Genomic DNA, 23,424 nt, shown 5'->3' with positions numbered 1-23,424 from the left:
TAAACAAATAACTTCATCCTCACTTTATAAAATTAATTCCAAGAACAAAAATTAAGTAGGACCGAAAAACCTATATAATATAAACATTTTCTTTCAACAAAACATTCCTGCGCTTCATCCAACTGCCCTTCATTTAGGTAGCATTTATTTTTGCGTATGCGTCCCCTTGACTCCTTGAGTCGAACCCCTGGAGTGCTGATACCTCAAGTAAGGGGAGCGTGAGGTTTGGACGGTTTCAAACATCTCTACTAATTGCTTCATCAGAAATGCCTTGCCGTTCCCCCTTGTTTACTGCCTCCAACGTTAATGTAGTCCATGGGATTTACCGCCTTAGCCATTGAAAAACTGATGTGCCTACTACCCTTAAACTCGTACCAGTCATTCTGTATATCATCATCATATTGGAATTCAACAGCGGGTATAGACGGGAGTGTTTTTGGCCGAGTATCTCTAGCTTTCGAAAATTGTTGGCAGAGAATAATAGTACAGGTTTTTGTTAAAGGCAAGGACATTGGCAAAATAACCAACTATTGGACTAGGGAAACAGGGAGGCTGTGTCCTTATATATCGGCATAGATAGAGCATAATCAATGAATGAACGATTTTGGTAGGGCCTACTTGTTCGGTGTCTAACTAAAGGTTAAAATAAATAATGCACCAGTAGCCTAATAGGGTGGTGTAACGCATTGTGATTGGGAAAATCCGCCTGATGATAACAAGTTCATTTCATTTTTTTCAATTTAAAAGGTCCTTGTTTTGATACCTTCTCCAACACTGTGCACACAGCAAGAGTATTTAAATATAATTCAAACATTCACCATTTCATCAAAACCTTTTTCCCTTTGTTAACACTTACCCAGCAAAATTCTAGCTCTATCCCATCAAGAAGGAATTGCTACCAAAACGTCAACCCTAGGTTGTTTTTAATCCTTTGTCAAAATTACTGACCCAAGATATAGTCACCACTTTCCTACCCTACGATTGTTTATGGGTTCCTTCATCTCCTGCAGGATCCCCATGATCATCCGGGCCCCCGATCTTAATATCATAGGAAACTTCTTCAGCTTTGTCAGCCAAGCCTCGGATCTTAACATCATAGTAAACTTCTTCAACTCTTCTCAGGTCATACTTCATTCCTGGCACAAAATAAAGTTTTTCATGCAAGTCAGAGATGAAAACTTTGTTCATGAAAATGAGAGAAAGAATCTAATATACATTTGGTCCAATATTAGTAAAAGTGGAATAAGATCAAAGTAAATTCTGTACCATCAAACTTCTTCCGTAAAAAATCATTCCGGAGATTAAGCATGCGGAAGGCTGCATGGAGATCTGTTAAGAACTTCAACACCTTTCTTGGGCAATCATAGTCACCAGCTGTCACTTGGTTCACCACATACCTTGGCTGCAGATTCACATAGCCCAATTAACTACCGATTTAAAGCAAAATTCTGATCTAAACTTAACAGCTAAATTCTTCTTACAACTAAACATCCCCATTGCACAGTACATGCCACTTCCAATACTGCATCCGAATGAAGTTATTTTAGGGCACCTTGGACTTCCATGGAAATTGAATTGCTTGTGTTCCATATATTAAATATTTTAACAAAACCATCATCATCATGAATGGGTCCATTGCAGTGCATGGAAAACATATATTATTGTGGTGTAAGCTTATTCCAATCATTGTATCTTGATTGAAAAGGGAAGGGATCAAATTTATGGAAAAACACTAATGTGTGTGCAGTTTCTGTAAGACTGCAAATAGTTCTTACCAATTCATTGGACATGAAACAAACTCCTGCGTAATATAATAAGATTCCACATCAGCATATCGAAAAATATAAGAAGATACTAACAGACAGTTTCAGGGCAGGAAATTAGCAATAATGATAAAACTAATTAAAAGGCAGAAAACACTAACACTACATCGACTCAAAACAAAATGAAACAAACCAGTGTAAATTAATGGAGCAAGATCATAGCAGAACTAAACCCAAACCAGAGCCAAGTTTGGAATTCCTAATAAACTTGACCAGACCTCAATGAACATAAATCCCCAACACCGACCAACAGGATTTATATGGTAGGGAGGAGTTGTTAGCCGATCCAAAGAATGAATGTTTAAAAAATATTGCCATGCTTTGGCTTTTTCTAAAAACATATCATGTGTAAGTTTGTTAAGACACCACTCTGGACCACTGGAGTGGCATGAATTCTTAGGGTAATTCTGTTGAAACAAAAAAAGCCATAATCAAAGGATCACCTCATGTTCACCAGCCCTACCACGTTACAATGATAGAACTAGCTTTATCAACTTTTCAGTGCCTTGCTTTTAAAGATGACAACGCTATTTAAAAACAAGGCTAGGCTACAAGTTGAACCAGTCATGGGGAACTAGCCAAATAAGAGTCTTAAGATTAATACCTGCTGCAAAAGAAATCTCAAGGAGAAGACCAAATATCAAATTAATTTAGCTTCGCTAGATGAAATGGCATTCTATTCTTTCCATTGGCTCTGGTCCTCCTTATTTTGATTGGCATGCTCCGCTGACAGGGTTATTTCAGGGGTGTTGATTTGAAGCTTTTTATTCTTTCATTTTGGAAGCAGAGATTATCTAGGAAAGATTTATAACTCTATTTTTTTCAAAACTTTTTCATGTGTGCAAGTTCTTTCTTTCTTTCTGTTGGGTAGGTTGGGGAAATGGTTGGGGCAAGGGATTGAGAGAACCCTTCTTGGGTAGGTTGGAGTGGTGCTGATGGTTAGGATTGAAGGTATAATGAATTATTTCTGATTAAGTCTGCCTGGCTTTTGCCCCTATCAGTGCCTACATTGAATCCTTTATAGGACATTATGTTGAATTATACCTGCATTGGTTTGTAATCAAGCCCACACCTACCAAGAGAAGGAAAAATGTATAAAGGCAGACCTGACCTATAGCCTGTGAAACAATCTCATCAATGAATGATATTGCTTCACAATATATATCTCTATTTGATAGGGCAAAGTGACTTCATTAATAGACAACAGTTTAGGGGCATGTTTAACTTAAACTATGCACCATCAATAACAGTATCTTGTGTGATCTTCTGTTAGCATTATAACACATTTGATGATGAAACTATTAGAGCAACACTACACACAAAACCAAAAGCCAAGGCACCTGCAAATCACTAGTAAGGAAAGTCATGAATTGAGCACCATGTTAACAATCTCTAAAAGCAAATGCAGATTTCAAACTTCTGGTATACATTTAAAAAAAAAGCAGAAAAGAAAGAAAGACAAGAAACTGTAGATTTCAAACTGACAACTCACCAATTAAATAGTCTTCAATATCCAGACCAAAATCTGAAGCATTCACTGCATAGATCACCAAACAAGATTAGAAAAATGAAAATATAACTATGGGACTTTGAACTAAATATTAAGTGAAGTATCGGTAATTGGAAACATTATGGATGGTTATATAATTTGAATTAGTAATTGACTGCAGATGTTATTTCAAGTTTGTCCTTACTAATCTAGCCAAGTAGAGGAACATTGTGACAACACTGCCACCACCACCAAGGCACCAACATATAAAAGAATAAATGAAAGTAAGACAAGACATATTTCAACCATCTATTTATGGGGAAAAAACAGGGAATGTCTTCACCCTATGAGAGAACAACCTTGGATTTTAGCTGAACAAATTTATGCAAATTTTAATAGTCAAACTACCAAGCTGATAAAGAAGGAAACAGAAAGAAAAAGAAGAAAATAAACAAACACTAAAGAAAAGAGTTTAAAAAGCAAAAAAGGAAAAAAAATAAATAAACACTATACTATCAGACTGACAACTTGTGATGGCAAGCAAAGTGCAACATAGTGCTTAAACTTACAGCCAAGTTTCTGCTCGGCTTCAGTATGCATAAGAAGATTTCCTGTTTCTAGCCAATGCATAAACGTGAGCAATGAGACTGCTGTCTGTGTCTCACTCCTCCACTCACCATGATACCTAAATACAAGCACAAGGATTTCAGTTCTTTTATAAGAAACTAATAAAACCATATACAACTCAACAAAAATAACAATAAAAGTAATAATAACAATAGCATATTATTATTATGATAACTACAAGCACAAGGATATCAGTTCTTTTATAAGAAGCTAATAAAACCATATACAACTTAACAAAAATAACAATAAAAATAATAATAACAATAACATATTATTATTATTATTATTATTATTATTATTATTATTATTATTATTATTATTATTATTATTACTACAACAATCCTTACCTGTAATACTGCCCGGGGCATTCCTGAAGAACCACACCAAGTTGGTTGTAAAGTTTCTTCAGCACAGCAATCTGACTGCTAGCCTTCTCTAAAACCTCTACCAAAACAGATAAAAAGAAGAAAATTATAAATTACTTTCTACTATAGTTTGAGGTTGTTTCCTTAAATAAACACATGCCACTCATTTTCAGAAATGCTTCGTTTGGTCACTGAAAATTTTTCATAAGGGCAAAAAAATCAACACTTTAAACCTTAATTTTTTCAGCACCTGGGAGGTAGCAAAACTCAAGCTTTCATTCAGCTGTGTGATACTCCAACTTGGTTTAATTGAAATGAGTTATTTCAAATTTAAGAAACCCTAAGGCTATGTTTTGCCCATGAAAAGGACTAGGAAAGCAAAAATGTCAAGGAAAATAATTTTCTTATAATACTAAAGAAGAGAGGAGGGAAAATCTAAAAAAATTTCCTCCTCAATTTTCCTTAAAAAAAGGAGGAGAAAGTTCATAAAAAATACATTCCTCGAGAATTTAATTTTCTTCTCTCAACTTTTACATGGACAATCAAATGAGAAAAAATTTATAATCTCTCTTTACCTTTCTCTTCCTTCATATTCTTCCTCTTAATCTTCTTTCCCTTAAATTTTTTGAGAACCAAACAAGGCCTCAGGTTTCATTTGGATTTTGAAAAGTTTGAGGGATAATAGAAGGGAGAATGAAGAAAAGAAAAAGGAAGGGAAGAAAAGAGTGAAGGAAAACAAAAATAAGGTTTAAACTTAATAATTTTCTCTTACATGATTCTCCAAATTTACTTTTCTTTTTTCTTCTATATAAACAATGAAGAACTTGAAAATGCAAAAGTTTCTAAATAATTTTTGTCATATTAAACCAAACAAGAAACCTTGAATTCTATACTAGTTTTTTTCTTTCCATAGTATTTTCCATGATACAAATGAAGCCTAAAGGAACCTTTTAAGAAGAAGAAGAGATTTTTCTTTCTTTAGTATTTTCTACACAAAGCCTAAATGAACTTAAAAAAGAAGAAGAATTTCTTAGAATTTCTTCCCTTAGTATTTTCCATGATCCAAATGAAGCCTAAAAGAACTTAGAAGAAGATGAAGAAAAATTTCTTTCCCTAGCATTTTCCACAATCCAAATGAAGCCTAAAGGAAAAAAAAAAATATCTTAAAATAGATTTGCAAAAGTGCTTCCAAAAACAACCAACAGAAAACATAGCAATTCTCCATTCAACTAATTAGAAGAAGAAGACATGACAATAAACCAAAATTTTGAATCATAAATGTTACATCATTTGGGATCCAATAAAACAAAACCTCCACTCAACTAACGTTAATAACACATTCAGCTTATTAGAGATGAGTCCGTTATTTCCTCAAAAAACAAAAACAACCTAAAAGACATAGTTTTAGATGTCTTAAAGTCTGTTTGATTGCAGAAATGAAAATGGTGTACTTAGAAACGTTTTCAAAAACAAGACATTGAGCGTGTTTGGTAATGTTTTTACTTGAAATGTTTTTAGTGAAAGTGTTTTTTTTAAGTGTTTTTAGGAGAATCGCCTATCAAGTGTTTCTCCATAAAACACTATAAGTGATTTTCCAACAATATAAGTGATTTTTCAGATTTTTAAAAGTATTTCCTAAATTTTACCCAACACCTCATTTTTATTTTTTTTCCAAAAACACTTTTCAAGCTAAAATTGCTTCCTAAAATCACTGTTTCAAAATTGTTAATGCCTTTGCACATTGATGAACAAGCAACGCTCCAAAAATGATTCATCTCCAAGAAATGTTTTCTTAAGATAGTTAAAAATCGTCATAATCAAATTTCCCTAGTCATTTTCAGTTTTTATTTCGTTTTTGAAAACGGATAACAGTTCCCAACTTCACTATAAAATAAACTCTTACATTCTCATGTTAGTGGACTTCAAGGACCAAGCCAAAACTTGAGTAACATTTCCAGAATGCACTACGGTTGGGTTAATTTTATTGTGATTTCACACCTATACAATTCGACAGCTTCTGTTTTCCCCCGGTCTGCTTCTATGAATAAATTGAAGGAAATTAAGGAACAGGCTGGTTCACCAGAACAATTAAGAAAATAAAGGCGCAAAGAATGAATACATTTAACCATTCCTCGGCACTCTCCCTCCTTCCTTCTCAAAATTTTCAGAAACAAGACGAAATTCAAACACAGTCGAAGTACAATTTGCAGTACCTGGAACAGAGCGAGACTGGTGAACGAGAAGAAGGTTCGCATGCATGAGCCTAGTGGCGGACTCGATCTCCATCGCAATGGCTCGCACCCGTTCGCGTAGGCCTCCGGACTCTTCCAGCTGACACCTGAAGCTCTCGAACTGCTTCTCCACAGAAGAAGAGGTCCCGTCTTCCGCCATCGAAGAAGAGTGAGAAGTAGCAGAGAGCAAACGAAACGCGTTGTTTCTGAATGGAAAGGGAGAGGGAGGAAGAATGATGGATGAGAATGTGCGCAGGGTGGGAAGGAAAATTGAAGAGTGAGGGTTAGGGTTTAAAGAACGAGATACCGCAGAAAAGACGTTTCGAAACACCGCCTTCATTTTAAGGGGTCTTGAATTTTGATATTGTGCCTGTCCCAATGTTGATCTCAGCAAGTGACTGGTGTCTATTCAACTGTTGGCATGTTGCCACATCATTTTGTTTTTAAAAATTATAATTATAAATTAATTATATTTTTATAAATCTAAAAGTACGTGGACAAATGACATGGAACCCTTTTCGTAGGTAGTGGAATTTCATAGTAGGATTCTTTTGATCTTGTCTCTTGCATGGTACATTTTGTTAAAAATGTGGGAGTAGAAAATAAGGAGTAGAAGGAAAATAAAAATATATATTTAAAATTGATAAATTATTTTTATGCATTAGTTAGATTAAACAATTTGAAAATATGTTCATTTTTATTATTTTCTTAATATTTGTCAAAACTAACCTTAAACTTTATTTTTCATTTTAATGGTTTGACAAAATTTTGGATTATTTTTTAGCCATGCGAATTAACCATTCTAAAATGGTGGTCAACTAAGTTGAAGCAACACTGGACCAACTTCACATTTGTAACATTTGTAAATATATGGTGAATTTAAATATATTAAAGTTTATTATTAAAAAATATATAATTATTTTATTTTAAAATCTATTTAATTGATTAATAAAAATATAAAAACTAACATTATAAATTTATTAACAATTTTTGTTATTATTTATGTGATAATTAAATATTAAAAAAATCATATATGCATCATCATTTATTTTACATTATTGAATGCATTGGAATAAAATAAATTATAGTTTTAATATTAAATATATCATCATTTATCTCATTAATTTTATTTTAAAAATTTACTATCGCTTCCCTTTTTATTTTTTTTATATTTATCCTTTTAATTTTGAATGTCTTTATTTTAAAAACATAAAAATATAAATTTATTCAAAATAATAATAGTAATGAAATTCTGATATATTTATAAATTAAAATTAATTTGATAAGATAAATAATAAATTATACATTAAGACCAATATATCATTGTTTATCGATGTTTTTCTCTTTAACCATATCCATGTCTTACATTTATAAAATAACTTTAACATGTATATTTTTATTTATTTTATTATTTTTTAGAGTTTTTTTTTTCAAATATTTCTATCAATTTTGAATATTTTTCACATCACCTGATATTTTGATAACTGATGTTTTTGTCAAAATATTCATCAATATTTCTCCAATATTTTCGATATATTCGTAAAATCCAAGTATCAATATATCCGTATTTACATATATTTCAAACTATGTTCACAAATACAAATAAATACTTTAGATTCTGAAAATTTTGGCAAAAGGCCTTTGTGTGTATTTTCATAAATCCACTGAAACTGAAATTTCAATTAATTCTAGCTTTTTTTCTAGTACAATTTTAAGAAGTAATAACATTCGAAAATGAACATTTTACATGAACTAAAAAAAAAAAAAAAAAAGAGGAAAAGGAAAGAAAACTATGATCTGCTAGTTTATCATTGACTGAATTTCTCATCTATTTGTCATTCATTTGGACAACAAATACAATTTGCCCAGCTCACCACTTACCTACAAATAAACACACACTATAGGATATGAAAGACAGAACTGAATTGGGATACATGTGATTTTACATGATTCTATTTCATGGTTAGCCACTAATCCCTATCTGCTAAGGAGAATTTTTCTACATTTCCCTCTTGGTGTTTGGTTCCCACTTGTATATTATACAAGAGTATGGAAAGTGAAATTTTATATTTTGTACACAAATAAATCCTGCATAAAATGAAGGCTTAAACTCACTTCTTTTGGAAGGTCACCATAACAAAGAAAGCTAGAATTCTACAGACTACACCATTGACGATGAGAAAGACTAAACAAAGATCCCAATCATCAAGATCATAGCCACTTCCCATCAATGAACCACAGCGAGTTATTAGCCACACTCCAGAGTATCTGAAGAACAGAATAGAGTGAAAGGTTAGACAACAAGTTTGATTCAGATAATCAAATACAATGTCTACTCATGTAACATAGTTAACGCAAAGATAATCTTCTCCAGATATTTTCAATATTTTCAGTTTAAAAGATATATTAAATGTTCCAGAGTGAGACGGATCTTGAGAATGTGTAACACAATTAATTTTTCTTATCCTAATTACATGAATCCATTGTCCAAGTCTTGCAATGACACTTTATGGGGGAGCTGACCTGTTGTAGATAACTAAAGCAATAAACATATTGCGTAAAATTTTTTTTCTAATGTAATATGAACTATTAATCCATTTGATCATTTTTTTAACTCAAATAAGTTGTACTTAAGAAATTATAAGGGAATGGTTTATCCCAAACACATAGTTTTGAATAAGGCGGTATATCTCAAATACAAGGTAGGATATAAGGTAGGTTGACTCTGTTGTTGAATCAAGTATCAATTTTTACTTTTCTGTCTCTGACCCCAAAACTAGTGATATTGTTAACTCCCAATGCAAGTAGTGTAAAAGCAAGTTATTCAGATTCTTGGCTTAATTCTCAGTTTTGTTCAGAATACATGCTGAACATTTAGTTATTGAACTATACATACTCTTGGACCCAAACCCAATTTGCCCTTGAATATATTCTAGTGTTACTTCGCTATATAATTCTAATGGAATTCATGAACCATGTTTCAATGGTTGAGTAGACGGAGATCTAGTAAAAAAAAAAAAGTGACCATGGCGCATGGGTCACTAGCACACAAGGGAACCGTGACACAAAAGTGAGTCATGGCGCATATGGGATATGTGGTGCAAGAGGGAGCCATGGTACATGAGAGGGTTGAGGAGCATGAGGGACCATGATGCATAAGGCAGCCATGACACACGACAGCATGAGGGAGTCATAGCATGGAGTAAGAATTTGGAAGAACTAAGTTTCATGGACCTAGAATTGGAGACAGTGGTGTTTGTTTGGTACTCCCTTACTCGAATTCTAAATTTATAGTAGATATGATTCAAATAAGTATTCAAGTGGAGCACCTTAGGTGGCTAACCTTGATTATAACATAGCAGAAGAGTTGTATGCACTGGTCAAAAAAATATGTGGGTAGAAGAGGTGTACAGTGAAGGTGTGTATCAAGGTAAGATGAAGGATTGATTCGATGTAATTTGAGTCAAGGTGGATACTGTTGAAAAGCGTTTAGAATTTTTATTTAATACATATTCTTTTGATAAAGAATATTATATAAAATATTTTATATGTTACTATTTTCTCATAAACATAGATTTGTTTGTAATATAAGAAAAGTTGTTAGAAATATCTTTATAAATATTTTCAGTCATGAGAAAAAAAAAAGTTATGAGATTGAGATGAGCATTAAAGGCTAAGTGTGGTTAGGCAAAGATTTGGGGAAGAGCAGGAGGTACCCAATGGAGCATGACGTGGGCATCTCAAGACTTGTAATTCAAAGTGTAGATACTAAGAGTAACAAAAAAAAATGAGTTTGTATTTGTTTTCTCTGTCCTCTGTAAATTCTCTGTACTATAGTGGATTGGTTCTGTCTTATCCATGAATATGGTCATAGTTGGTCAAACCATGTCAAAACCTTGTATATCTTTTTGTGTGAATTTCCTTTTATCATCATTTTAATGTATGGCATGAAGCTTCCACTGACACAAAGTTTTGAGGAAATAAGGACAGGATCTTAAAATATCATGCAAACCTATTCCTTCAATCCATTATTAAAACGAAGGAACCATCAAGCAAAGAATTTCTCATGAATATTCAAGCCCTCCCTATTTATAATTCTCAAGGTCACAAATCTTTTGGTATTTCATCAACCTTTAATCAAATATTTGATATGTAGCATATCAAGAAACTAACTGGTTGTCAATGAATTTGACAGTTTTTTGAGTCATCAAGAAGAATCCAAGCCATGTCAACCTGCTCCATAGTACCTACATAGCACCACTAGGCCAAGATAACTCTAGAAAAATCTAGTTTGCATGGGTATGTTTAGCTTTCTAGAAGTGTTATATGCCTAACAAGCTGCAACAACATTCAGTAACTAGACAGCCAGAACATCTAGGAAAAGAGCTAGTTAGATCAAACCTTTGAGCATTTGCAATAACAAAAGCTTCCAGAGCATATTTTGTATAGCACAACTTTCCTATTTGCTTCACAATTCCAGTTTGATTCTCCTGTGTTGCAATGAGGGTCAAAACTACAGGAAGAAGCACTGACCACTGCAAGAAAAAAAAATGGTATTTAGCTAGAGAAAATCATAAAGAAAAAGACCATTAATAAGAAATGAGTACATCATAGTCTTCTAAGCTTACCAGTTGAGCTGGACTAGGTTCAAGAAAGATTGCAAATACATAGGCTATGCCAGTCACACAGTACACAAGGCAGAGCAAGACAATGTAATTATCTGTGAATGACGATCTAGGATTGTTGAAGAAATAGAACATGGAGAGGTAAACCAAAGGTTTGACGACTGTGTTGAAATGGTCAATTGTATCCTTGGAGAGAAAATAAGCCAGACTGCTCATGCCAGATGCACTCTCTCTCCAGTAGTGTAATTTGTCCAGAGAAAATGATCTCAAAGCCGCAATCTTACATAGGAGTGCTGCAGGTCAGTAATTGATATTTTCAACAACAAGAAAATACAAACGGTGCCAAAAAATCATTAATAGTAATGTTAAATAAAATTGCACCATGTTGTTAATTGCTGAAACTGATATTTGTACTTACTTGACAAGGAATATGATCTATTGATATTCAAAACGGAAGTAATAATCATGGCATCAAAAAGCAAGTCAAATTCACTGACTCTATTAAATGGAGTTTAAATTCAGTAGGAATACAGCATCACTACCAAACTAGTGTTTCTACTTACAAACAGCAATGACGGTATAAGTATAACCAAGAGCCCCAAATGTTTCATCGCTCACTTTAGCAAGAGTTCCTAAGCAAGCTCCAGCAAGTAACAGGATGAGATAATCTACTGCTTGTATTTTAGCTTCTCGTAGTCGCTGCTTACCAACCCTGAAAGAGAGTTACCATCCATACCATGGTCAAGAATAAGTAGTCCATGAAACAAAACATAAAATCTTATGGAAGTGAGCAGACAGAGACAGTCAGTTACATATGTTCCAAATAGATTTAATTCCAATCTTTAAGAGACATCTAAATGAAGGTGCACCCTAAGTTCAAATCATAAAACACCCTCTTAAGGTTCAAACAATTGTTTTAAAAATACATTTACACAAAAATAATTGTAAAAAGAGAAAGAGAGATGTCAAATTATTCAATTTGCAATACTATTCTGGAATTACCAACAAAATTAGCCATTAGATGATCCAACCTCTCAGAAGACAGTTGCAAATAAGAAGGTGACCTGGGACTGTTCAACTCTAGGCAAACTTTTCCCTCTTTTACAATTTTTTTGGAGACACTAGGCAAGCAGTTTATCTTACTGAGAAAAATGTTAGGACATTAAAGCTCTATTTTAATCTAAAAAAAAAAGAAAAGAAAAGAAAAGAAAAAAAAGAAAGAGAAAGAGAGAAGGAATCTCAATTTCTTTTATTTGACTTGCCATAGAAAGTACAAAAAGTAAAATAAAATAAAACATAAAGAAAATTATTTTAAAACTTACATATTTTTAAATTCTTCATTCTTTATTAAAAAAAAAGGAAGGATGGGAAAATTTTTTATTGAGCTTAGAGTTATCTTCTGTTTCTATTAATTTTTTTTTCTTTTATTTCCCTTTTCTTCTTTATGTTCTTCCTTCGTCCTTTTCCTCAAATCTTCCATGATCCAAATGGAGCTTAAGAATCATTTGATATTAAGTAAAATTTTCTGGTAAAATGGTAATTAAAGAAAATGGAGTTTATTTGGTTGTATCTACTATTAAAAGGATAAGGATGATACCTTCCAAGGAAATATCTATACTGTCGGAGAACACCAGCAGTTACTCGGTTGGATAAATCCTTGGACCTTAAGAAATTGTGCTGTATATTATCATGCTTCAGCCTAACATTAAACTTGACATCCTGCCACAAATCTCCAGCAAAGGATTGTTCAGATCCTCCATGAGCACTAGAATCTGTTGCATCACTTGGATTTGAACCCACTGCGGGTGAAGCAATTCCATCGGCAAGTTGCAGCATATCTGGGGGCACTGCATACCCATTGTGAAGCATCCATCTAATGGGAAGCTGCTGATGAGTTACACCTGAGCTTGGTTTCACTATACCCTCCAGAATGTCAATGAAGTGATCTGGAGGGTTAACACGTTCAGGTACAGTGATCCCAATGCCTGCAAAGTATTCTTCGACCTTCTTCACAGATCCATGATACACTGTAAGACCACCTTTGGCTAGAAGTATTAAATCATCGAACATCCTGAACAAGGTATAGCTGAAGCAGAAAAAATTAACCATTACTGTGATTGAATATGACATGGAATACATGTATTGCAACCACATTATGTAAAAATCTATCACTCCAAACTCAAATTTCAGCAGGCTTAGATCAATTCCAACCTTTATTCCCACCCTGAGCTTCAAAACAGTGTTTCTTTACCAAGAGAAATCAATCCAGCAACAAAGCAAGAGTCTCTTCATAAATTCTTAAAAGGAGGACATGACAAAGATTCTATTTGATCCTACTAAGCATCAATCTTAACCATCAAATAAAGGCCTAAATTGAACCAGTGTTTTGTAATTTGATTAAATATAAAATAACAAACAAAAACTTCCAATTTTATTTCTAGGATAATGGAATTGGCACCACTATGTTCAATTGCCAAGACAAAAAATTGTAACATATCAAGTCTAAAGGGATTGGCACCACCATGGCATCATAAACAATGCCATGCTACTGTAGCTTGAAAAATGTATTTACAGCGGTACAAACAATAATGAACAAATATAACTTAGTGAAGCTCCCATGTGTTTCCTCACAATTTTTCTACCAAATTTAAATTTTGAGGTCCCCAATCCACCCATATTTTTGTTTTCATAAAACTTTAGCATCCGATCCTTATTAGATGCTTTTGTGAAAGGGTATGTTTACAGTCCTTCCAATGAAATTTTTAAGAAGCTAGACATGAATTATATCTATTTTCCCATTTGAGATGGAATACATGGACTATCAAATAGCTATTATTTTACTTTCTTTCTCTTTCTATTTCAGTGCATCAGAATGCATTCACCTCAAACCTTGACTCTTGATCTGACTTATGGGGTTCTCATATTCTTGAAATCATTTCTGATAAGGGATTTTCTTTTTCATGGTTATAGAAGGGTGGAGAGCTGGAGACTCAGATGCAGAGAAATGATGCCCAGCAGTGATGTATGGGCTGTTTGCTCTTTCTATGTTTATAGATTAGCAGCTTGTGTATAAATTGATAGACAGGTTTTTAATACTTATATGCCAAGCTACAAATGAAAAATATCACTTCCCTCGCTTAACGGGGCGACTCTCATGGAGAATTATTCAGTTATATTCTTATTTAACTTGATCCTCTCTGTCATTTACTCATTGTGGTTCAACCACCTAACTTAAACATGAGACAGCTCATGTGATTCATTTACAATTATCGTTTTCCTATCATTTATTTCTTGTTGCTCAATTCTTAAGCATTAGTTAAGCCTCCTTGACTCATGTAAGAATTCATCACTCTTAAGAGTCATGGTAAATAGACAGATTTCTTGAGATCATACTGATTAGTTGCATGCTATCCATCAGAATGACCTTTTGTAGCAATAATGATTTTTGTTTACAATTTTCCACTATAGGCACTGAAAGGATATTAAACCATTGTTGAAACTTCAATGAGCAAACAGATGAAAATGAGCATCTAATTCAGGTGTAAGCACAGGTTCTATTTGGCCCAGAATATTTTTTTTTTATGTGACCCATAAGGCTATTCAACAGAAAATTTCAGTTAGAATAAAAGATGAAAAGGTCATATTTTCCCTTTTTTTTCTTTTTTTTTTTCCCTTTTGAGATGTAATGCTTCTTGGCATTTTGGTTTGATGAAAAAACAATAAAAGAAAAGAAAGATTGTTAGAGCATACCTTGGTTGGTGAACAACCATGCTGATGTTTACCCCTTCTAGAGCTTCACGGCGAAGTGCTCGAAGAAGCAAGTTGGAAGATGAACTGTCCAAACCCGATGTAGGCTCATCCAAGATCAACAATGATGGTTCCATGACCATTTCTAGGCCAACATTTACACGTTTCCTCTGGCCTCCAGAAATTCCTCGTTTCTCTACAGTCCCAACCAGGGAATCCCGCACTGCCTGTAATCCCAATGACTCGATTACTCTTTCAACTACCAGAACCTTGTCTGGCTTTGGCATGTTGGCAGATAGTCTCCATTATTTAGGAACCCAAAACAAAAAAATACAAAGTCATTGCAGAATTCAAAAATAGATGTCAAATTAAGTAGCCTAGAAGTTAGAAAGCAGAAAATGGCATCGTAAGGGCAAGAAACCAGACGATTAATCTCAAGCAAATTTTTTAAATGTTTACAATTAAAATCATATTTGAAGGGAAGAGTGTTCATAAGGAAAGTAATAACTGAACAATAACTATTATTGCATTGAGTGGAACCTACTGTAAATGGACAGTGGAGTAGCACAGAAAAAGAAATTAGGCAATTGGTTTTGCATATGTCTTTGCTGCACGGTTTATATACAATCAGATAGGACTTGTCAAGTAATTTGTTAGAAGATTGATGTCATGTGCTGCATCTGATTTTTTGCTGCATAAATGAATTTAAAAAAAAGAAAAGAAAATGAATGTTCATAAGTGTGTGGAAAATTCAGTGAGTGTGGGAAGAAAAAGAGCTGAAATAAACTGATTTATCTATCCCACCAAGATTATTATGGACCAAGTTTGAGCAGCTACTCAAAGAGAAACCAATTCAAAGCTATAAAAGAGCAAAAAAAGGAGTATAAGCTTTTATTCCAAACACGACAGTGCACTTGATTGACAAAAAGAACTAGTTAAGTAAAAACTGTTCTGAATCTAAAGTTTCTTAAAATTAACTCAGAAAGGTGTCTTCAGTCTACCATATTTAGCAGGCCTTGCATGAGTTCTAAACTGGTTAAAACCAGTTTCAATCAAATAGCAATCAGAATCTGAAAGCGAGAGCATAAGGCTCTAAATATTGACACACATTGGAATAATAGGTATTTGACACATACCACATGTTCACTGGCGTATCTGGTCATACATTCAAATAAAAGTCATTAGCTATATTTGAATAACTTGTATTTAGTTAAATTATGATTAGACTGGTTTGATTTGGTACTGTTTGTCTTTGATATATTATATAAATCAGGTTATTTATTGAGGTCAACTTTGAAACAAATGGACTCCCTTTTCAAACAAATCCAAGACATGATTCTATCTGAAATAAATGCCATTGATACCATCAATTAGAAGGTTCTGATGAAAAAAAAAGAAATTTATCTATGCCTGGGGTAAAAATTTCAGACAGCAACATGAGATGAGTATTTTTCACAATGATAGACGATACTGACATGTAATAAAATGCACTGATTTATAACAAACTTGAAGCCAATGATCTTGAATCATAAGAGTTATGGATGAATATAAAACATTTAATAACGTTAATAGCTTAAAATGCATTTAGCATGCATAAAGGACAAAAAGTCACATACCTGCACCGTGCACTGAACCGGAGATTCTCCTCTACTGTCAAATTCCCATGCACTATATCATCTTGTGGTACAAAACCAATAATTTTCTTATATGAGTGGATGGATTCATCTTTTCCATTTATAAGAATTGAACCTGTCCTAGTGCATCCAGTTGTTTTTCCTACCAGAGCAGAAAGAAATGTTGTTTTCCCAGCCCCCGAAGGGCCCATGACAGCAGAAACTCGACCAGGCATGATTTTCCCAGTAACACACCTCAGCAGATGTTTATTTTTCCCTTTGAGAGTGAGGGTTAGGTCCTTGAAAGCAACTTCAATCACAGGTCTGGTCCTGATTTCTCCATCTGTTGCCATTGAAATAACCCCTGAGAAGGTCAAGTTCTTATCCTGCTGCTGCATGGCTTTCTCCTTCTCAAGTTGACCATATGCATACTTGAAAATTTGGCTGCGAGTATGCATTTGTTTACCCTTTGGCATATTCTTTTTAATATGTTTATCTCCAATATCTAGATTGAAGCCTTCAGGATTCTCTGGATCATCCTCAAGGGCATGCAACATTTTTGTAAGGTTGCTCTGTTCCTTTTTCTTTGCTTTTGAACCATTGGTTGCTGTAACAGGAGCCAATGGTGGTAATAAGGCATCATCTGTACCAGGTTTAGCTTGACCCAGAACCTTCTGTTCTGGTTGCTTCACAGATTTTGCCCGAGAAAATGTACGTGATAACTGTGCTTGCAATCCAAGTGTGCGCTTCTTGGCTACATCTTTTGCAGATTTCCACCTTTCACGCGCTTGTGCGGTTTCTCGTGCACTTCTTATTGCAGCTTCCCTAGATTTCGCCTGTCTTTTTTCTCGAGTTGTGAGAACTTGATCAGAACAATTATAAATAATGAGCAACAGAGTACTCAGTGCAACCTATATAGAAAGGTAAACAGTCAAATTCCAATGGAAAGAATTGAAAGGTAAAAAATTCTCATCAATTTGATTACATGTATATAGTTTTTGAATCCTACATGCAGAAGGGAAACAAAATAAGCATTCCAAATAAAGAATGGGGAGATGACACTACAAATGTGTTGAAATTTTTTATTTTTTTCCAAGTTATGAATAAATTTTGTCCATTCAAAAATTATTGAAACCAGTAACATGATTAATTTCCGAAGAAATAAAAAGTATGTACAGAAAAATTAAACAAGAAACATACAGCATTTATAAATATCCATAGGAAAAAAAAGGCCATATTCTGACTGAAACCTAAGGGAGTATCAGAAAGCAAATATAAGCTGAAAAGTGACAACCAAGATTTTCTTCTGTTGTATCCTGCATAATAATAAACTATAGGAACAACTATAGATCAATTATCAATTTTCAAATCTAAGACTAGATGGCCAACCACTTACTATAAGCATTATCCCATATGCATGAATATTTTGATTTGCAGTACTTGGGTTACAGGTGGTCAACTTGAAGCACCCTGAAAAATGGTTATAAAGATCAAATACTTTAGGGAACATCCTTAAATTCTTGTGAAAATTAAAAATATTGAAGCAAAGATCTCTGAGGTAGCAGCATAGAAATACGGTTCTAGGCAACTAGAGCATGATATTCAAAACTGAAATCAAAGAATTAAACTTAATATCAGAAATGATAGGAAATGCAGTGAGTACATTGCTCAACAAAAATTGACCCACAATTTAGGAAAACTGAAATCACTATGTATAGTACCACTGACAACTCAATTCTTAATGTGTGCATCAAAAGTGTATCATGCATTTATGGCTCCTAAGGGATACAATTTAATCCTAGTCAACTTACATTATTGCAAAGACCATTTTCTGGGGCCAAGAGGAAAGGAAAGACAAATGTTTGCCATGCAATATAATCAGATAAAGCATGATGTCATCAACAACCAATAGATGTCCTTTTCAGATTTTTAATAGCATTTTTAGCACCTCAAAGCTTTGAGCTGTTTGCTCCTTTCTGGTGCATTTATTGATATTCTTCATGCTGACTAAAGAACCTCAATCGGCTCTCCCCAACTCCATTCTCAAATGGGGATCATTAAAAATTGTTCTTTGCAACTTATTCATCTCTTATCCAAAATTCAGCTGCACTTACCAATGTCTCCTGTTGATATCAAGAATAAATGATCAAACCAAGAATGAATTTCAGCCATAATGAAAACTCTCAGACCAAAGCTCCCCTTTTCACCAAGGAAATCACAGCCAAATAAGCAGACTTCTAAGTGAAAGGGAATCAACATTCTATATCTCCAGAGAGGTTTAGGATCTCTTCAGTAAAATGCATCAACCTTGGACTTTGAAAGGATCATTTGCAGCAACATTGGGATACAGCATAGGTCAAGTTATCTTATAGGTCTATTATGATGAGTTTGGATGAGTAACATAAGTCACAGCCTCTCTGCTTCCTTGAACCAAATAGGAGCCAAAATCTCCACCTCTCAGGAATCTTCCCTTCCAGAGGCCTTGTATGGTAGGGCAGGATCATCCTTCCACTAAGAGCTGTTGTCATTTCATAAAGTCAACATATATGGGGGCACTGTGGACTTAAATGAACTAGAAATTTCTGCAATGTTTATTGATATAATCAAACCTCAACACTGATCTGCAAAGGTTATTTGAGTGTTAATGCTCACCTAATTACAAGTACATTTTTTTGTCTATGTCTCCTGTATCTTAACCATGCGTCCCAAAAGTATAGTTATACAAACGTATCAGAATGTTCTTGGTAAAAGAAAAATGAAAAATGAAAAAGAAAACCCACCATGTTCTATTTCTATTTTCACATCTGAAATTGTCCACCTGTGCATATTTTGTTTAAGAAATCTAATTTATCTTCAAGCTTGATCTCTTTTTCATTCTGAGATTTGACGTGACAGACCTTACTATCTATTTTGCACAAATTATATACGAAAGAGACAAACTTGAGTTTTACATCCATTCCAAAGAAACCAGGCTGGACATACAGAATTTGGGGAAGCTTGAACCTTACATGAAATTGGTTGAAGGGTTTTATGTTTCTGCAGTTTTTAACTCTTCCTTCTGAAAATCCTAATAGATCAATAATAGAGAAATGAAAAGGCTTTAAAAAAGTTCATTTAAATATCTATAACAAAATTTTTATAGGGATTATATCCATCATCAAATAGCAATATAAAGACTTGAAGTTTCCTAGCATGAAATCACCATACATATAAGAATAGCAAGAACTTACGTTTTTCAGATGTAGAACCCGTCCGGCAGTAATGTCTGAAATTGCATGAAATACGATATTAGTAAAGACAAATGTTGGGACAAGATGTTAATAGTATCATCAAATCATGCACCAGATAGAATTAGAAGACATTTTATATCATCTAGAGTTTCCTTTGGAACAATATGCTGGAGCCAATTGCATGTTGTAATCAAATACACATGCCCTGTGAGTTCTGAGGTAAGAATTATACCCTTCACTGCAAGGAACTTTTTCGGTGGTAGTTGGACAGTATGATCCTGCTGAGCAGAATACATCTCTGCTACTCTCAACATCAGCCCAAATATCTGCTCCACCACAAGTATGATTTGGTTTTCCAGGTGGTATTTGGTAGCCGTATCTGCAAATTTTTTCTAACAATAAATATTAATGCAAAGCATATACAATAAAAAACCTGGTTCAGGAATGAAGGAAAAAAGAGATCCACAAGGATGGAAACTTACGGCTCACATCTGCCAGTGGTTTTATTAAGTTTTCCAAGTGGGCAATAAGAACCTAGTGGACAAGCTTAAAAAAACAAGATAACAACAAACAATACAAGTATTAGGAACAATTCCAATAAAATCTGATGCTTCATGTTTTACACATTATTGCAGTTCAAGATTTACAGGGCTACAATATTAAAATAGCATAAGAATATTGCTCTTCAAATTGCCAATGCTGGTGGAAAATCCATAATATTAGGGAAACACAAATGTTTGTGTTTTAAACAGAGCAGAGAAACTCCTTTCACCAAAAGAGAAAAAATGCATAAATATAAACATGTTTTTATTTGATCCTTCACCAGACAACAAACTTAAAAAGTGAAATTGAAGTAAACATCAATTATACATTGAGTTTACCATAAAGTAAGTTCACAAAACTGTAAAAGAATTAATCAACACTTAGTCTTCCAATTGTGAGATGAACATGGAAGGTCTGTCCCACAGTCCAACTAAGCCTAGAGTTACCAAAGTTCCACAAAAAGAACTAGCACTGAATGGCAAACATGTGGCATTGATGAATATGGCCAGAAAAGCATCTCTGCGATGAAGCCATTGATCTGTTATGCTTTTGTGAAAGAGATTGCATCTCATGGGTCTCTTTTGCATGTGAGACTCTGAACCAACTTTTTCATCTTCTCAGTCCATAGTGTTTGGATCAAGTTCTCACAAGTGCATTAAGTTCAACTTGTGTCGTTTTCTTTTCAACTCTTGACTTGATAATCTCAAGTCCTCTTTGTGGCTACAATAACACTCTAAAGTTGTCTGTATTCTAATACAACACTAAGCTTCAAAAATGTAAATCTCAAACATTTAAATGCTCATATTTCATTGTACAAACTACACCCATGAGATTAGTTTTGTGAGAGAAATGAAGCAAGGTTTCTATTTATATTTGTAGCTCATACTAAAACAAAGTTGTGCCCATTTTTTCAAGGAAAGAAAGAGAATCACCACCAACAATGCAGGATTCTTGAGATGAAATAAAAGTAAAGGCTGTAAAGCTTTCAATGATTCCAAAGGATAAATAGAGTTGTTATCATATCCTTACGTATCATGCAAGTAAGGCCCTGGGGGCAGAAGAAACCCGCACAACAAGGTTGACAGTCACGAGTCCTTGAAGGCATGTCCTTCGAATTTTTGAGTTCAACCTTCTGATCCATGCCAACAGAGCAGGTCCACCCTGGTTCACATCCAGAAACCCATGATGTCAAATTACAGTTCTTGTTGGGTCTTAAATAATTGGTTTTCGTTGGCGCACTATCAAAGAAGCTACTGAAGTAGAACTTCATCTCTGCTGCCGTGCATAACCTCTGTGTGATGTCTCCTGTTAATTATCAACATCCATCATCAAGAAGTGCATGAAAAATACATGAAATGAAACATACTTACTTTGCCTAAGAAGGAGAATTGACAAATAAAAATTTGGCATGTGGAGAGGAAATTTAGAGAATAAAAATTTAACATGTAATCAGATGTCATTGAGTTACCAAGCCTACAAACATTGTAGCCTGTTCTGCATTCAGTTTCTGCATGACACTGCCTTTTTTTTCCTTTTTTTCTCATCCTAGAATCTGCTGACAGTAGGCTGTGGAAAAAAAAAAAAAAAAAGAAGCCACAGCGGTTGACTCCAACTATGACCATCAACCTATTATATGATTCATAATTAAGGCAGTTGTAATGTATGGGATGGCTGCCATGTTTGTTAGACTTCAAATTAACTGGTGCCTTTGTGAATTTTTATAATGAGAAACCTGTTGGCTACTTGTTTCCATAATTGAAGTTACCATCATACAAAAAAATTTGGTTCCTAATCTGCCAAAAACAACAAAATCCAGTTCTTCGTTTTTGAAATTCTCAAAGTCTCAGAATCTCCTACCTTTTGTCTGCCGGATACAATCAGTCAAGAAATTCAAATTTCCACTAAAATTGAACGCCCCATTCCAATCAGCATCACTGAAAGAATTTCCAATTTTATCAAACAGCAAAAAGTACCCCCAAGAAAAAAAAGAGAGAGAAAGAGAGAGAGAATTATCGGAAACCCACACCCAGAAAGAAACAAATTCGGGGATATCAGAAATCACTCACACATTCTTTATGCAGAATCCCAAGCTATTAGTAATATCCCCATTGAAAATGGTGGTGAGATTGGAGAGGCGGCTATAGATAACCTGGGTGATGAGTGGAAGCACGGCTGGGTTACCAGTCTGACTATAAGAATCAGTGTCCACGTCCTGGCACCGTATGCATGGCCATAAACTCAAAAGAGTCAAAACTACAAAAACAAAAAGAATCCAACGCACTTCAATCCTCGTTCCACCCATTTTCGTTGACTGGTTGGCCGCCGGAAGCTCCCCAAATCACCAAGTCAATGAAAACCATCCAAGACTTAGAGAGATAGAGCCGGAGAAAAATGGTCGAATGGTGCGCAGCTCGAATTAACCATAGCATTGCTAAAGAGACGGTTTGTTACATTTAAGAAGCAAAATGAAGAAAGGAAAAGGGGCAGTGAGTAATGTTGCAGAATAGCAACGGAGGTGGAATGTGTTGGGGTTGAAGAGATTGGAATAGTGAGAGAAAGGGAGAAGATTTTCTTGTTGTGTGGGGTTTGAAAATGAGGTCCTGGTTTTTGGGAGGAAGAAATGGCGGGGATGAATGGTTGCCGAGATTGAAGCAAACTATCTCTGCCCAACAATTGGTTGTCTTCTGTTCTTCTCTCCATGTCTCTGCCTTTTCAGCTCTCCGCCTTCCTTTCATCTCACCCGCTTCGGAATACTGTAGATTTTTATTTCCTTATTATATATATATATATATATATATTATTTAACTAATTTATTCAAAGCACAATCCCAATTTGTGGGAACACATCACCTTCTTTTCTTTTCTTTTTTTTTGCTTTTTTTTTGTTTTTTTTTTTTTTGTGTTGCTAAATAGAAAAAAATCAAAATATTTGATTTTTTCAAGTTAAAAGTAAGCCAATAATATTAATCAATATAATTAAAATGAACTTATCATTAATAGATTATATAGGTTTATATCAATAGATTATTTTTAGTTGAATAAAAAAAATTAAATATTTTGGTTTTTTCTATGATTTATTTGGTTAAAGGGAGTCAAAATAACTCCTATATTTGCAAAAATAACTCATACCTT

The 23,424-nt window shown here is 34.1% G+C and overlaps 2 protein-coding genes across 2 annotated transcripts; both read right to left on the bottom strand.

Annotated features, from left to right (window-relative positions):
- Window positions 1–707: 707 nt before the first annotated feature.
- LOC100248220 (uncharacterized) lies at window positions 708–6,923 on the bottom strand. The gene is made up of 7 exons (XM_002281872.5): window positions 6,518–6,923; window positions 4,287–4,383; window positions 3,882–3,997; window positions 3,316–3,360; window positions 1,776–1,801; window positions 1,267–1,402; window positions 708–1,136 (listed from the first exon to the last, which is right to left on the bottom strand). Exons 1-7 carry the CDS (start codon window positions 6,873–6,875, stop codon window positions 976–978), a joined length of 939 nt encoding a protein of 312 aa, XP_002281908.2. The 5' UTR covers window positions 6,876–6,923; the 3' UTR covers window positions 708–975.
- Window positions 6,924–8,315: 1,392 nt separating this feature from the next.
- On the bottom strand, window positions 8,316–23,034 carry LOC100265375 (putative white-brown complex homolog protein 30). The gene is made up of 14 exons (XM_002276573.4): window positions 22,360–23,034; window positions 22,151–22,227; window positions 21,323–21,598; window positions 20,233–20,296; window positions 19,983–20,129; window positions 19,751–19,785; window positions 17,917–17,990; window positions 16,524–17,431; window positions 14,911–15,207; window positions 12,758–13,246; window positions 11,724–11,872; window positions 11,164–11,453; window positions 10,937–11,070; window positions 8,316–8,803 (listed from the first exon to the last, which is right to left on the bottom strand). Exons 1-14 carry the CDS (start codon window positions 22,593–22,595, stop codon window positions 8,647–8,649), a joined length of 3,333 nt encoding a protein of 1,110 aa, XP_002276609.1. The 5' UTR covers window positions 22,596–23,034; the 3' UTR covers window positions 8,316–8,646.
- Window positions 23,035–23,424: the final 390 nt, after the last annotated feature.

This window comes from Vitis vinifera, chromosome 8 (assembly GCF_030704535.1).
Source record: "Vitis vinifera cultivar Pinot Noir 40024 chromosome 8, ASM3070453v1".
Classification (NCBI taxonomy): domain Eukaryota; kingdom Viridiplantae; phylum Streptophyta; class Magnoliopsida; order Vitales; family Vitaceae; genus Vitis; species Vitis vinifera.
The sequence above is the reverse complement of the archived record's forward strand: the minus strand, read 5'-3'. Positions and strand labels throughout refer to the sequence as shown.

What these genes read in the sequence shown, in the direction of transcription:
- LOC100265375 (XM_002276573.4), bottom strand. Translation starts at nt 22,595, where the DNA reads ATGGGTGGAACGAGGATTGAAGTGCGTTGGATTCTTTTTGTTTTTGTA. An exon ending in ACCACTGGCAGATGTGAGCC is followed by an intron (nt 20,130 to 20,232) that starts GTAAGTTTCCAT and finishes AAAAATTTGCAG; the next exon opens with ATACGGCTACCAAATACCAC. An exon ending in CATATGGGATAATGCTTATA is followed by an intron (nt 17,432 to 17,916) that starts GTAAGTGGTTGG and finishes CTTTCTATATAG; the next exon opens with GTTGCACTGAGTACTCTGTT.
- LOC100248220 (XM_002281872.5), bottom strand. Translation starts at nt 6,875, where the DNA reads ATGAAGGCGGTGTTTCGAAACGTCTTTTCTGCGGTATCTCGTTCTTTA. An exon ending in AGCCGAGCAGAAACTTGGCT is followed by an intron (nt 3,361 to 3,881) that starts GTAAGTTTAAGC and finishes TGATCTATGCAG; the next exon opens with TGAATGCTTCAGATTTTGGT. An exon ending in TATTGAAGACTATTTAATTG is followed by an intron (nt 1,802 to 3,315) that starts GTGAGTTGTCAG and finishes TATATTACGCAG; the next exon opens with GAGTTTGTTTCATGTCCAAT.